The 12,166-nt window shown below is 38.1% G+C and overlaps 1 protein-coding gene across 1 annotated transcript; it reads left to right on the top strand.

Moving 5' to 3' along the window:
* Positions 1-250: 250 nt before the first annotated feature.
* On the top strand, positions 251-11,194 carry LOC131327257 (protein LUTEIN DEFICIENT 5, chloroplastic). The gene is made up of 16 exons (XM_058360317.1): positions 251-526; positions 804-969; positions 2,961-3,177; positions 3,286-3,357; positions 3,490-3,600; positions 3,814-4,005; positions 4,142-4,303; positions 4,420-4,515; positions 4,600-4,701; positions 5,880-5,912; positions 5,988-6,068; positions 6,180-6,262; positions 7,406-7,537; positions 10,129-10,189; positions 10,313-10,378; positions 10,757-11,194. The coding sequence occupies exons 1-16, from the start codon at positions 433-435 to the stop codon at positions 10,925-10,927; spliced, it is 1,839 nt and encodes a 612-aa protein (XP_058216300.1). The 5' UTR covers positions 251-432; the 3' UTR covers positions 10,928-11,194.
* The last annotated feature ends 972 nt before the right edge of the window (positions 11,195-12,166 follow it).

The raw sequence follows: 12,166 nt of genomic DNA, 5'->3' as shown, positions 1-12,166 counted from the left end.
TATAGAATTATTAATTGTCTTTGGCAAATTTCAAAATAAAAATACTACAACTACAACTTGACCATTAATTAATTTATTACCGGTTATAGATCATTTATAATCGATCATAAATGAAATGAATCATGACCGCGTTTTGCACAATATTTATGCTTGTAGCATTTTTGTTTGTTAAGTCCATCCACGTAGCCACGTAGGTATGAATAAAGATCGCTTGTTATGTTAATGATTGCATTTTAAAATCTGTTGCGTTTTAAAAGACTCTAGTTGGACAGGCGCCACTATTGTACTCCACCGTCACCGACGTTATCACTTGCACCTCTCTCCCCCTCTCTCTCTCTCTCTCTCTCTCTCTCTCTCCTCTGGAAATTCAGTTCAATTCCCAAATGTTACTATTAGGTTTGTAGTTATATCCTTCTCGGGCAGTCTCTGAAAATGGCTGCCACCGTTCCTTTCTTTCAAGCCCCATCCTCATGGTCCATCAAAAGCAAGCATCAAACCAAGATACACAACTTGAAGCCCAACCTTGGTTCGATTCATTCTTATATATTATTTTATTTATTTTTTGGTTTTGACCGTAGTCAGCGTATTGGGCCAGCTTAGGCGCCTCTCAGTCCGTCCGGTGACATCTACGCAGGGACGAGGGAATTCTAAGTAATTTCTTCCGTGCAGCCAGCAATAAAAAACCCACCAACCAACTGGACTAACCCTGGCTAATTCATTCTTATTTATGGTAGATTCAGATTCCAACGTGTCTTGCAATTTCAGATTCTTTCAATCTTTCGAATTTAGCTTTGGTTTTGCAGGAACTTCTCGACGACGCCCGGTGATTAGATGCTCTTCTTTGAATGGCGGAGAACCGGAATCTGTGGATAAGGAGACCGAGAGCGTCCAGCGGTTACTTGAAGAGAAACGCCGTGCCGAATTATCGGCTCGTATTGCTTCCGGGGAATACACAGTGCAGCGTTCTGGGTAGGTTTAGGTGAAAAAATCTTCAACGCAATGGGTATTTCACGCAATGGGTATTTTGTAACGCTCTCTCACATGATTTGGACTTGATTTGGACTGATGCATTGATAAAATTTTCAATGGTTATTTGTAAGGCTTCTTCCACATTGGTCCTACTATACATAGGGTCTTACATGGAACCCTATTATGTGAGAGAGTGTTACAAAACCACGTGGGTCCTACTATTCTTAGGGTCTTACATGGAACCCTATTATGTGAGAGGGTGTTACAAACAAGTGTTGTATTGAAATTTTTTCATCCGTCCCACCCCATGTGAGAGACCCATGTGAGAGAGACGTTACAAGTAACTGTCATTGAATATTTTTCTCGGTTCAGGGGTCCAAAAGTTTTGAGTACATTCCTAAAAAAGCAGACCCCTATTAATACTCCATCCGTTTTATTTTCATTGTCCATTATTCAGTTTCTCTTTTGCCTTGCCCAAAAGTTTTGAGTACATTCCTAAAAAAGCTGACCCCGATTAATACTCCATCCGTTCCATTTTCACTATCCATTATTCAGTTTCTCTTTCATGTCTTTTGCCTATATCTTTTAGTGCGGATCTTGAAAAATATGCAATATGGATCTTGTTTGATAGATCTCGATTAGTTCTATAATACAAAATTTTTAAAATTATGAAAAATATTATAGATTGAAAGATATAAACAATTAAAAAATGATACACAATTCAAAAATGGACAATGAAAATGGGACGGAGGGAGTATTTATTTTTCTTTTGCTCACTTTAATGTTCTTCATGAACATAGGCTTCCAAGTTGGAACTCGGAAGCAAATAAGGAGTATTAAATGATTTCTTTAGAAAAATAATGTGTCGAAAAAGTTCTTAATTTTGGAGGTATCTTGAATGACTCGGGAAAATTGAAGGAAAAAAAAAGCAGACACCCTTTATTTAAAATAAAATTTGAGAGGTCCAAACCATTGTTGGGAATTGTTGAATTTTAATTTGGAGCAGTTTCGAGATTCATTTGCGTGTTGGTAGTGTTGAAATATGATAAAAAGGAGAAATGTTTGTTGGATTCAATGATCATTATGTACAATGAGTCCTCTATTTATACAAGGAGACGACACCTAACTATGGAGAGGTAATCACTCATCCTAATTATAATCAAATCTTTGATTACAAAATCACAATCGATCACAATATTATTCTACCAATCACGATAATATTCCAACATCCTCCTCAAACTCAAGGTGGTAGTACCAACTTGAGTCATCCAACTCAATACCAATTGGTAATACAATGTGTGCTATTGAAAGGGGCCACTTTAGGAATTAGGATGATTATTTCTATAATCACTATATGAGACAATTTCCATCATATGATTAGTATGAGTGCTTATAATCTTAATCTGAAAAGAATAAATAGACACATGCATTTAGTGTTGGTCAGTTTGATTCATAATTGGGTGAGATTCTTTTTGATAGGTCAATAAGCTTGGTGGATTTGGTTATGACATTACGTGTATGGTGGACATTAACTTTTTACAGAATCCTCATCTCAAGTAAAACAATTGGCACGTCCGTAAGGGTGCTTATAAGTTATTACATCATACCCTGCATGTGAATTTTCCATCCGACGTATCAGACAAGTTAAAGTTGAAATTATAATGATGTCAAAAAATAGTAATGTCAGTAGTTTATTAAATCAATGGGTATTTGTGATCTTAACGTGAGGATAAATATAAGGCTTAGAAACGTGGAGCTTGAAATATAATTTTAAGATTTGGATGGAAGTGAAATCATAATTCTTTAGTGGTATGACGTATAACTTATGAACTTATAAATTCTAATCCAGTTTGCAATATTCTAACATAATATTGTCTAATGCCTTTTGTCCCTTGTGTTTTCCTGGAAAAAAGGCATGTTTATGAATTGTTGTAGTTCCTTATCTAGCTTTAGTTATTTCATTTTTTCTTTTCATTTACCTATGGGGACAGTTTTATATCGCTGTTAAAGAATGGTTTATCAAAGTTTGGAGCTCCTAGTGGCATGCTAGAGTTGCTATCTCAGTGGACCGGTCCACGTGAAGATTATCCAAAGATTCCTGAGGCTAAAGGAGCAATTAGTGCTATTCGGAGTGAGCCATTTTTTATTCCCTTGTATGAACTTTACCTTACTTATGGTGGCATCTTCAGATTGACATTTGGGCCCAAGGTTTTATTTCTTTTATTTATGTACTTACTCAAATCTTGTGAAATTTTGAGTGGGCAAGCTCTGTCTACTGCAAGTGTTTGATTAGTAGTTTTTGAACTTCTGCTGCAGTCTTTTCTGATAGTTTCTGATCCTTCCATTGCTAAGCATATATTAAGGGACAACTCAAAGTCTTATTCAAAGGTGAAGCAAGCGAGTTGCCACTTACTTCTTGATATCAGTTCTTTCTTGTTTTTCTCCTATAGTTTGATGTATTTCACCACTATGAATCTGCTTTTATTTTCCAATAGGCCTGTTCAACTCCTTGATTTACAGGGCATTCTTGCGGAAATTCTAGAATTTGTGATGGGAAAGGGACTTATCCCAGCTGATGGGGAGACATGGCGTGTTAGACGACGTGCGATAGTCCCAGCATTGCATCAGAAGGTATCATGATGGCTTCATATGTTCACTTCTGTTTGGTTTGATCTTTTTCCTTCCTGTATTAGTGTTTAGTGTCTTTTTTTCCCCTGTTGGTTGAAAATTCTTACTTTCTGAAATTCCCTGAGTTTGAACTATTTTGGTTCCAGCTTATTTTCAAAGATGAGATCGCTCTAACTGAGTATTGTGTTATCCTTATATCTATGGTTATACTTTTAGTATGTAGCAGCAATGATTAGCTTGTTTGGGCAAGCTACGGATAGACTATGCCAGAAGCTCGATGAGGCCGATTCAAATGGAGAAGACGTAGAGATGGAGTCACTTTTCTCCCGTTTGACATTGGACATTATCGGAAAAGCAGTTTTCAATTATGATTTTGACTCTTTAACAAATGATACTGGAATCGTTGAGGTACTTCTTTTAGTTCTAGATTCTCTTACAGTTGAGGTATTGAAAAGCTTCAGTCTTGTTTAACTGTCCACATTGAGCTAATGGTGCCTTAGTATGTACTGAATCATGCTTTTTTCTTCCTATTTTGCTTCCTCAGGCTGTATACACAGTCCTGCGAGAAGCAGAAGATCGAAGTGTTCAACCAATTCCATTTTGGGAGATTCCCATATGGAAAGACATATCACCCAAGCAAAAGAAGGTCAAGGTGTCCCTCAAGCTGATCAATGAAATACTTGATAACCTGATTGCTATATGTAAGGTGAAGTTCTTTACGTGGTTGGGAGCATCACATAGTGTCGATTGCAGTGCTTCATTATTGCCAACTTGATGCTTATTTGCATTTTGTTTCTAAATTACTCCTTGATGCAATTGCAGAGGATGGTAGAAGAAGAAGAGTTACAGTTTCATGAAGATTACATAAATGAACAAGACCCTAGTATTCTCCACTTTCTCTTGGCGTCAGGAGATGATGTATGCCGTATTTTGACCTGGAAGTTTCTGTTGCCTACTTGATGGACTCCATATCTTCTGATGTGTCTATATGTAATTTTGTAGGTTTCTAGCAAGCAACTCCGCGATGATCTGATGACAATGCTTATAGCTGGACATGAAACATCTGCTGCAGTACTCACATGGACTTTCTTTCTTCTTTCGAAGGTATGGAGATGGAAATGTTGAGTTCGGTTTAATTAGTGGGTGGATTTGCATTTTATTTATGATATTCATATTGGTTACTTACATGTGCTGTAAAATTGTGGAAGTTTAGCTTAGCTGCTCTTGCATGATTTATTTAGGAAATTTCTATAGAAAGAAATTAGTAACGCGTCAAATTGCTGTTCTCAACTACCATGGTGACTCTTTTATGAGCGTTTGTGTATTTCTATGTCAGGGACCGTTTGTTAATTAGGTTCTATTATTTGCTTGAAGTCCTGATCTGCATGATTTATTGAGGAAATTTCTATAGAAAGAAATTAGTAACGCGTCAAATTGCTGTTCTCAACCACCATGGTGACTCTTTTATGAGTGTTTGTGTATTTCTATGTCAGGGACCGTTTGTTAATTAGGTTCTATTATTTGCTTGAAGTCCTGATCTTGTCTAGGTTTATGGGACAGAGTTGGATGTTTTGTGGATTGACTTGCTCTTTAAGGACTACTGGACTTGTATTCCCTGTCTAACAAGAAACCTGAATTCAAATATCTATAACATTAAAATTCGTATATCGTCGGGGCTTATGAGTGCTAATTGTTATAGAAAAGATCTATGGGGGTTTCACGTGCCTATAGAGATGAAAGAGTGAGATGGAGAAACACCATGAATTGCTCAAGGCCTGAGAAGGGAACTGGGCTTGCTGAGGTTTCGTGCGTAGTTGTCTGTTTCACAGATCTTGTTTTTTCCTCCTCAACTTAGCAGATTTGTTCATCTTTTTCTCCCCAATTTCTGTACCTGCGTTAAGGGTAAAAATCACCATACACTTTCGGCTTAACATCTGTGTTTGCTGCTTGACTATTTGTCCGCTCTTTTTATAACTTGAAAATGTTATTTCATATCTACTGCAGGTATGCCATATTACAATTTACAGACAATCTATCAATATTTGTTTTTACAACAGAAAATATGCGATTTATTCTCTACTTATTTGTTATCCACAATGATAGATATTACTGTGTTCGTGGCAAAACATTACAATATATTTTTCTGGTTCATTCGAAATTGTTTTCTTTTCGTTAGAGTTAAATGAGTTTGTAAACTCACCATAAAGATTCCAGTTTCTTATCTTGGAAGGGATTTTAGCTTTTGAAGGTATACTCTTACTTCTCATTCTTTATGGTTACAGGAACCTAGTGTTATGAGCAAGCTTCAAAATGAGGTAAAGTTACCTTGTGTTTGGTCATTTGGCACATCTTTTGACCACTTTTTTCTCAAACTATATTCTTTTTCATAGGTAGATTCAGTTCTAGGAGACCGGTTTCCAACTATTGAAGACATGAAGAAGCTTAAATACACGACACGAGTAATCAACGAAGTAAGAACACGCATGTTGACCTTTCTCCACATACTTAAACAATGAACAATGTATGTTGTTCTTCGCATTCATACTTGTTTTTCTAACTGTTTTGTCTTTATCTCTTTGCAGTCCTTAAGGCTCTATCCACAGCCTCCTGTTCTTATTCGTCGTTCTCTTGAAGATGACATGCTTGGGAAGTACCCAATAAGAAGGTTACGTCAGCATTAATCACAACAAATATGGTTCTTAGTCAGTAGCTTATTTTTACATTGTTTATGCATGTGTTGTTTTGAAGCTGGTAGTACATAGACCAAATTACATCCATACAAGTAATATTCATTTCTGAACTATGAAAGAAAAATGTATTTCTCCTTCCTAACTCATTTACCATATGTGAGCTTGATACATATTTTTTACCTGTTCCTTAATAGCTTAAGCCTTTGGGTGAGCATTCATCTAATACAGTATTAAAGCTGTGGTTTTGAGATGTCAGACTCAATGCTCTGTGTGTATTGTGGCCTCAATAGCATCATTTTGTTATTTCCATGGTTGGATTACATTTTATTTGGCTAAATTCATAAATTTGTCATGGACTAGGTCACTAGAGGGTCTGGTGAAGTGATACCAATTCGGTGTCAGATGTAAGAGTTGAAGGTCGCGTTAGTGCATTAGAGGTGCAAAGCATAACAAGAGCACAGAAGCAAATTATGTGAACAATTTTTTTAGAGATAAAAAAACTGATAAAAAATATCAAATGATACAGAAATTGGTGACCTTGTAGCATTTGGGCATACAAGTATTCGTAGTAGAGATTGAAAACTGATGACCAGACCAGGGGTGATGGGTTGTACTATTGCAGCAAAAGTAAATTGCGGCTTCTTCAAATTGTTTTAGGAACTTTTGTATTTCAAGCGAAGGGTTTGGTGACTCTGATGCTCCAGCTCATGCAGTTGGGTTCAATTCCCAGCATCTCCTTTCCCCTACCTTCCAATTATGCTAGTAGGCTTTCTCCAAGGTCAGAATCATGAAACTTGGGTATTTGGATGCTTGTTCATTTTTGTGTTGCAACTCCATCTTTACTAGTTGACTCCTGACCTTGTCCTTTCTACTTGTGGAAACTATGCAAGGCCGTTGTGTTGGGTTTGTTCCTAATGTTCTATTCTATCTGTTGTTACTAGCTGATCGAGCCTAAACAATATATCCTTGCTCCCACGCTGTATGACAAGTGCTATTGCTCAATCTGTTTGTATGCAGTTGCCAAATATTTTCTTTTGTGTGAGAACTTCTCTGTGCTTTTATATTATGAGTAGGTTAAGTTTCCTTGTTAAATGTTGAAGTTAATCTCTTCTTGACAGAGGCGAAGATATTTTTATATCTGTTTGGAACTTGCATCGTTGTCCAAAGCACTGGGAAGATGCTGATAAATTCAATCCTGAGAGATGGCCACTAGATGGCCCTAATCCAAATGAGACGAACCAAAATTTCAGGTACATAATTATTCTTCTAGTTGCAGTTTATGAACTCCTAGTCTATGTTACCTGAAACGCAGATCGTACTGGTAAGGGAATGGAAATGTGGTGCGCCACATGTCTAAATTGTGGAACGCTAGGGGTGGGCTTGTATAGATAACAAAATAAAAACTTGGCCTTCCAAGGGATAAACATCTAGTAAAACTAAGTAGGAGTATTATTTTCCAAATTATTTATGCAAAACACATTTCTAGGAACATAGGGACCGAGTTTTTACATTTCCTTTCAACAAATTCCAGTCTCTCTAGGTTTTTATATTAGTAAGCTAAATTTTTTGGCAAGACTCTGGGGATCGCTTTGGATCGCTAGATTTATCGTTCGTACCAAAATGTAATTCACTAGGTTAGTAGCGTTCGTTTGTAACATAGCTACTAGTTGATAGTAACATCTCATTTTTTGTTCGAGCTGGTTAACTAGGTGGTACAATTATATTGCAGACTTCTTTCAGGCGAGTTTTAGTAGAAAACGAGTAGTTAAACATTTGTAGACAATCATGTGTGCAGAGTCTGCAGACAAAACACAATGTAAAAAAACAAAGAGTAGAAGAACTGAAAAAAGGACAACCACTTTGTTTGCCTCGAAAAGCATGTGGAAGCCACCTGGACACCATGTTCTTGCGAATGCCTGGAACAAACAAGACATTGTTCAATGTGAGCCCTTTTCCCGAGGTCATCTTCAGGGCCACCTTGCCTTGACCCCTCAACATTGGATGTCGCCAAGTTGCCCATGAGCAACTTCTAGTTGTCTGTAATCAGCTCTAAGGAAGTGAACATCTTCTTGTCTTAGCATATGTGGCTAATAGCTCCAGTGTCCACCCGTCACTCCTGTGGGTTAGAACACACCAAATTCACTTTGGAGACCACTGCAGAGAGGCTAATATCAGAGATATCTTTGGAGAGAACCTCCAGCTCTGTCATATTTGCCTAAGGTTGTTTATAGGGCTTCCTCTGCAGCTTGTCATGTTCCTGGTGTCGAGTCTTGTCACAGTTGAAGCACTTGCCTTGAAACTGAACTTTTGTTTCTTGGCAATGCCTCCTAGAGATCCCAACTTGAACCCTTCGCGAGACTACTTGGCCGCTTACGGACTCCTCACTTTCCTTTCAGTGCCGTTGTTATCCTCCTCGATATGTAGCCATCAGTGCCGTTGTTATCCTCCTCGATATGTAGCCTGATGATGAGACCCTCAATCTTTGTCTTCTTGCGCTTATGTTTCAGATAGTTCTTGAAGTTCTTCCAATCAAGGGGTAACTTCTCAATTATGGAAGCCACTTGTGGAAGGTTTCACTCATAACGCATAGATATCCTGCAAGATCACTTGGAGCTCTTAGACTTGACTAATAACGTTTTTGAGTCCGCCATCTTGAAGGACACTCACAGTTCCCTGGCCGTCTTCCTGCCACTATACATGTTGTAAAGTGTATCGTGCAAGCCATTGAGTACATTATTTCAGCACAAAAGGTCCGAATGACTACAAACATCCAATGCTCTGACCTGCCTGCCTTGTTCGTTCCCATCAACGACAGGTAGATGCCTAATGGCTTCAAAGACTAGTTTCAGAGATAAAGTTATCAATCATTAGCTAAGAGACTATATCTAGAAATCAACAACGGAACACAATTATAGAAACTTTAAAAAACAGAATCAGAAAAATCGAACAGAGGCCCCGTGTATCACATGGTGTAGAAACAGATTTGCCGCCTCACCGGTGGAAGATAATCGGCCAGCATCACATGGTGGTTGTACGGTGCCACCATAGGAACTGCTTCGGCAAACCAACTGTTTTACACTCTTCCACAGGAACGAACTGAACAAAATATAGATTCTTGAGGATTCAAGACTTTGGAATTTCTGGTATTTTGGAGTGTAGTTTGTAATACCCCTAAAGAAAAAGGTCAGCCCACATCGGTGGGCTACCAAATTGTCGATGGATATATAAGGGAACTCACACAAGCTACGTGGTACATCTGAGCTGGTGGGGGTGGTTACAGTAGCAAGGTGTATTAAAAAGTGAACAAGGAAGCTAATTTTTCTTGTCCTTTTCAAAAAGTAAAGAGAACTTTTTCTCCAACTGAAAGACACATTCCTAGTGGATAGATTAAGAGATTCAAAATTACCTTCCCATCAAGATTGATCTTGGTATGTACAAGGCCGGAGGCGCAGCTAATACAGCAGAATTGCTGTTCTAATCCCATCTAGTTTCTTTAAGAGTTCGAGTTTCAGTAGGCATGTATTTTCCCACTTCATCCTTTTATGCAAGGAAGCTAGCAGAAAAAGTTCCCTGCCTAAACCAAGCAATATTCAACGCTCAATTGGTTGCCAGCAAGATATTGCGCAGCCAAAAAAGGTGACCACCACCTGCGTCACCCTGTATTCTTCACGCTTACATCACTTGTCTGAGGTCTTATGCACTGTGTTCCTTGCTTCGACCTACTGTAACAATTTCTGCCTTCCAAATATTTGTGTTTGTAATAAAAATGTCAATGATCTATTTCGATTATGCTACCTCACTGTTCCAGATCGTAATTTCTTCCTGTGATATACTGTTTCAGTTATTTGCCCTTTGGTGGAGGACCGCGAAAATGTGTTGGCGACATGTTTGCGTCATTTGAGGTAATTTGTTATAGCTTACTATGGAACTACTCTTAAGAAGCTAATGTCGCTGCCATGGTTTGTGCAAAATGTACATGTGTTATTCTTCTTGAACTTGCACACTAATATAATGCTGATCTGCAGAATATAGTAGCAGTGGCCATGCTAGTTCGACGATTTAATTTTGAAGTGGCTCTTGGGGCTCCTCGTGTAAGTCAACTGTTTCCTATCGGTATTTTGGTGACAGTTCATTAGCACCTTAGTAACCAAATCAGTGTTTTAGATCCATCTTGAGAACATGGTATAAGGAGGTTGAGAGTTGGATAAACAGATTAAAGGCTTTATCCCTTCAGGACTTTCTCAACTTGACTTAGTACATCTACTTTAATTGTTTATTTTGTTGAAAGCACATAATTAAGTGATGCTAGTCAATGTTTTAAGTGAGCCATGGACTTACATTATTGAAAACTATGTTTTAGGACAACTTAAAGCAACAATAAATTTGTGGAGCTGGGTTAATCTGTGACTTTTATATGTCTTGACTTTTAACCTAACGAAGTCTAATTAAAGAATCAATCTGTCTGGCAGGTTGAAATGACTACTGGGGCAACAATACACACAACAGAAGGGCTGAATATGAGAGTCACGCGTCGGATAAAGCCCCCAATAATACCTGAATTGGAGATGCCGGTGTTAAATGGAAATTCCGGGGGCCTTTCTGAAGTGGAACCAGAACTTGCTCAGAGAGGTAATTCCTAAGTAACCTTGCTTTGCAACATTCAAGCAACTAAAATATGAGTTTCTATTGCTAGCATGGAATGTTGTACAGAAGAAATTGCTGTACCTCTGTAGCCATGTTTGTCATTTTTCAGCTGTCCTAATAAACGGGAAATAAATTTGTTCTTATCTTGTTCCCTTCCAAAGGCTGCCAATCATGAAAAGCTGTATTCAAACTACTACCTTTATTCAACAAATACTAGTCCCTTCCTGGAATTCCAGATGGCGACATGCACTCATTTGAATCCACATCTCTCCACATCTACAAATATTCGCAACTCTTCGCATTGTATTTTTCTAGGATGTGGCTAGTCTGCAATCCAAAGGTTTGGACTGCAACTGTCGGTTAGCATTTTCAATGGTCCAAATTTGTTTGAATCTTTTACCGGTAATACTATACTTTTACTGGTAAAAAATTCAATAGATTTGAACCATTAATTGTCAATATGAATGGTTCAGATTGGACTGTACACCCTTCTCTGCAGTAACTACAGAGAAGCCGGATCCTTTTTCTACGGTCCACCAAAGTGGTTTTGGTTTACGGTTCACCAAAGTGGATCAACTTTTAATCCACCAAAGTGGTTTTGGTGTACCATGTTTAACCTAAGCAAATGGATCAACTTTTTGTCAAAATTTGTCCAGTGGGTTCGTAATGATGAAAACCTGGCAGGAAAAATCAAGTAGTTTGGCAAAAAACAAGGTTGTTTCGCTGTATTTTATTTAGCTTAAAATTTCATCGCACCCAGCTAAAATTTTTAAACGGCATGTCTGCGCCAAGGAATCGAGCTGCTCGGAAAAAAAATCTTGGCGCAACATCTCTGTCTTGGAATATTAGCTTTGATCAAGCTATGTCTGGATGAGTCGTGCGTATATAAGGTGTGACGGATAAGGACTTGGGAGAAATCGGTCGTATCCGCAGGATCTAGCTTTTATGAGATTGCAAGCAAAGAATGTTTGGCTTATCATAAGCCAATCGTATCACTAAGATCCTAACATGCTTACCATGGATGATTCCAGTATAGTTTCTCCCTTCTAGGCATGAATTAGTCCATCGAAGAATTAGTGTCCCAACACTAAAGAAATAGGGGAAGTGAAGGCGATTTCTTGTGCTTCAACAGTAGGAAGCCTCACATATGCTATTCTTTGTATTAGAGAACATATTTATTTTGTCATACCCGGGCAGGAGCATTGGACCACTGTAGAACATATACTCGAGTATCT

This window comes from Rhododendron vialii, chromosome 5a (genome assembly GCF_030253575.1).
Source record: "Rhododendron vialii isolate Sample 1 chromosome 5a, ASM3025357v1".
NCBI lineage: Eukaryota > Viridiplantae > Streptophyta > Magnoliopsida > Ericales > Ericaceae > Rhododendron > Rhododendron vialii.
Note: the sequence above shows the minus strand (reverse complement) of the source record. Positions and strands in the feature narration are given on the sequence as shown.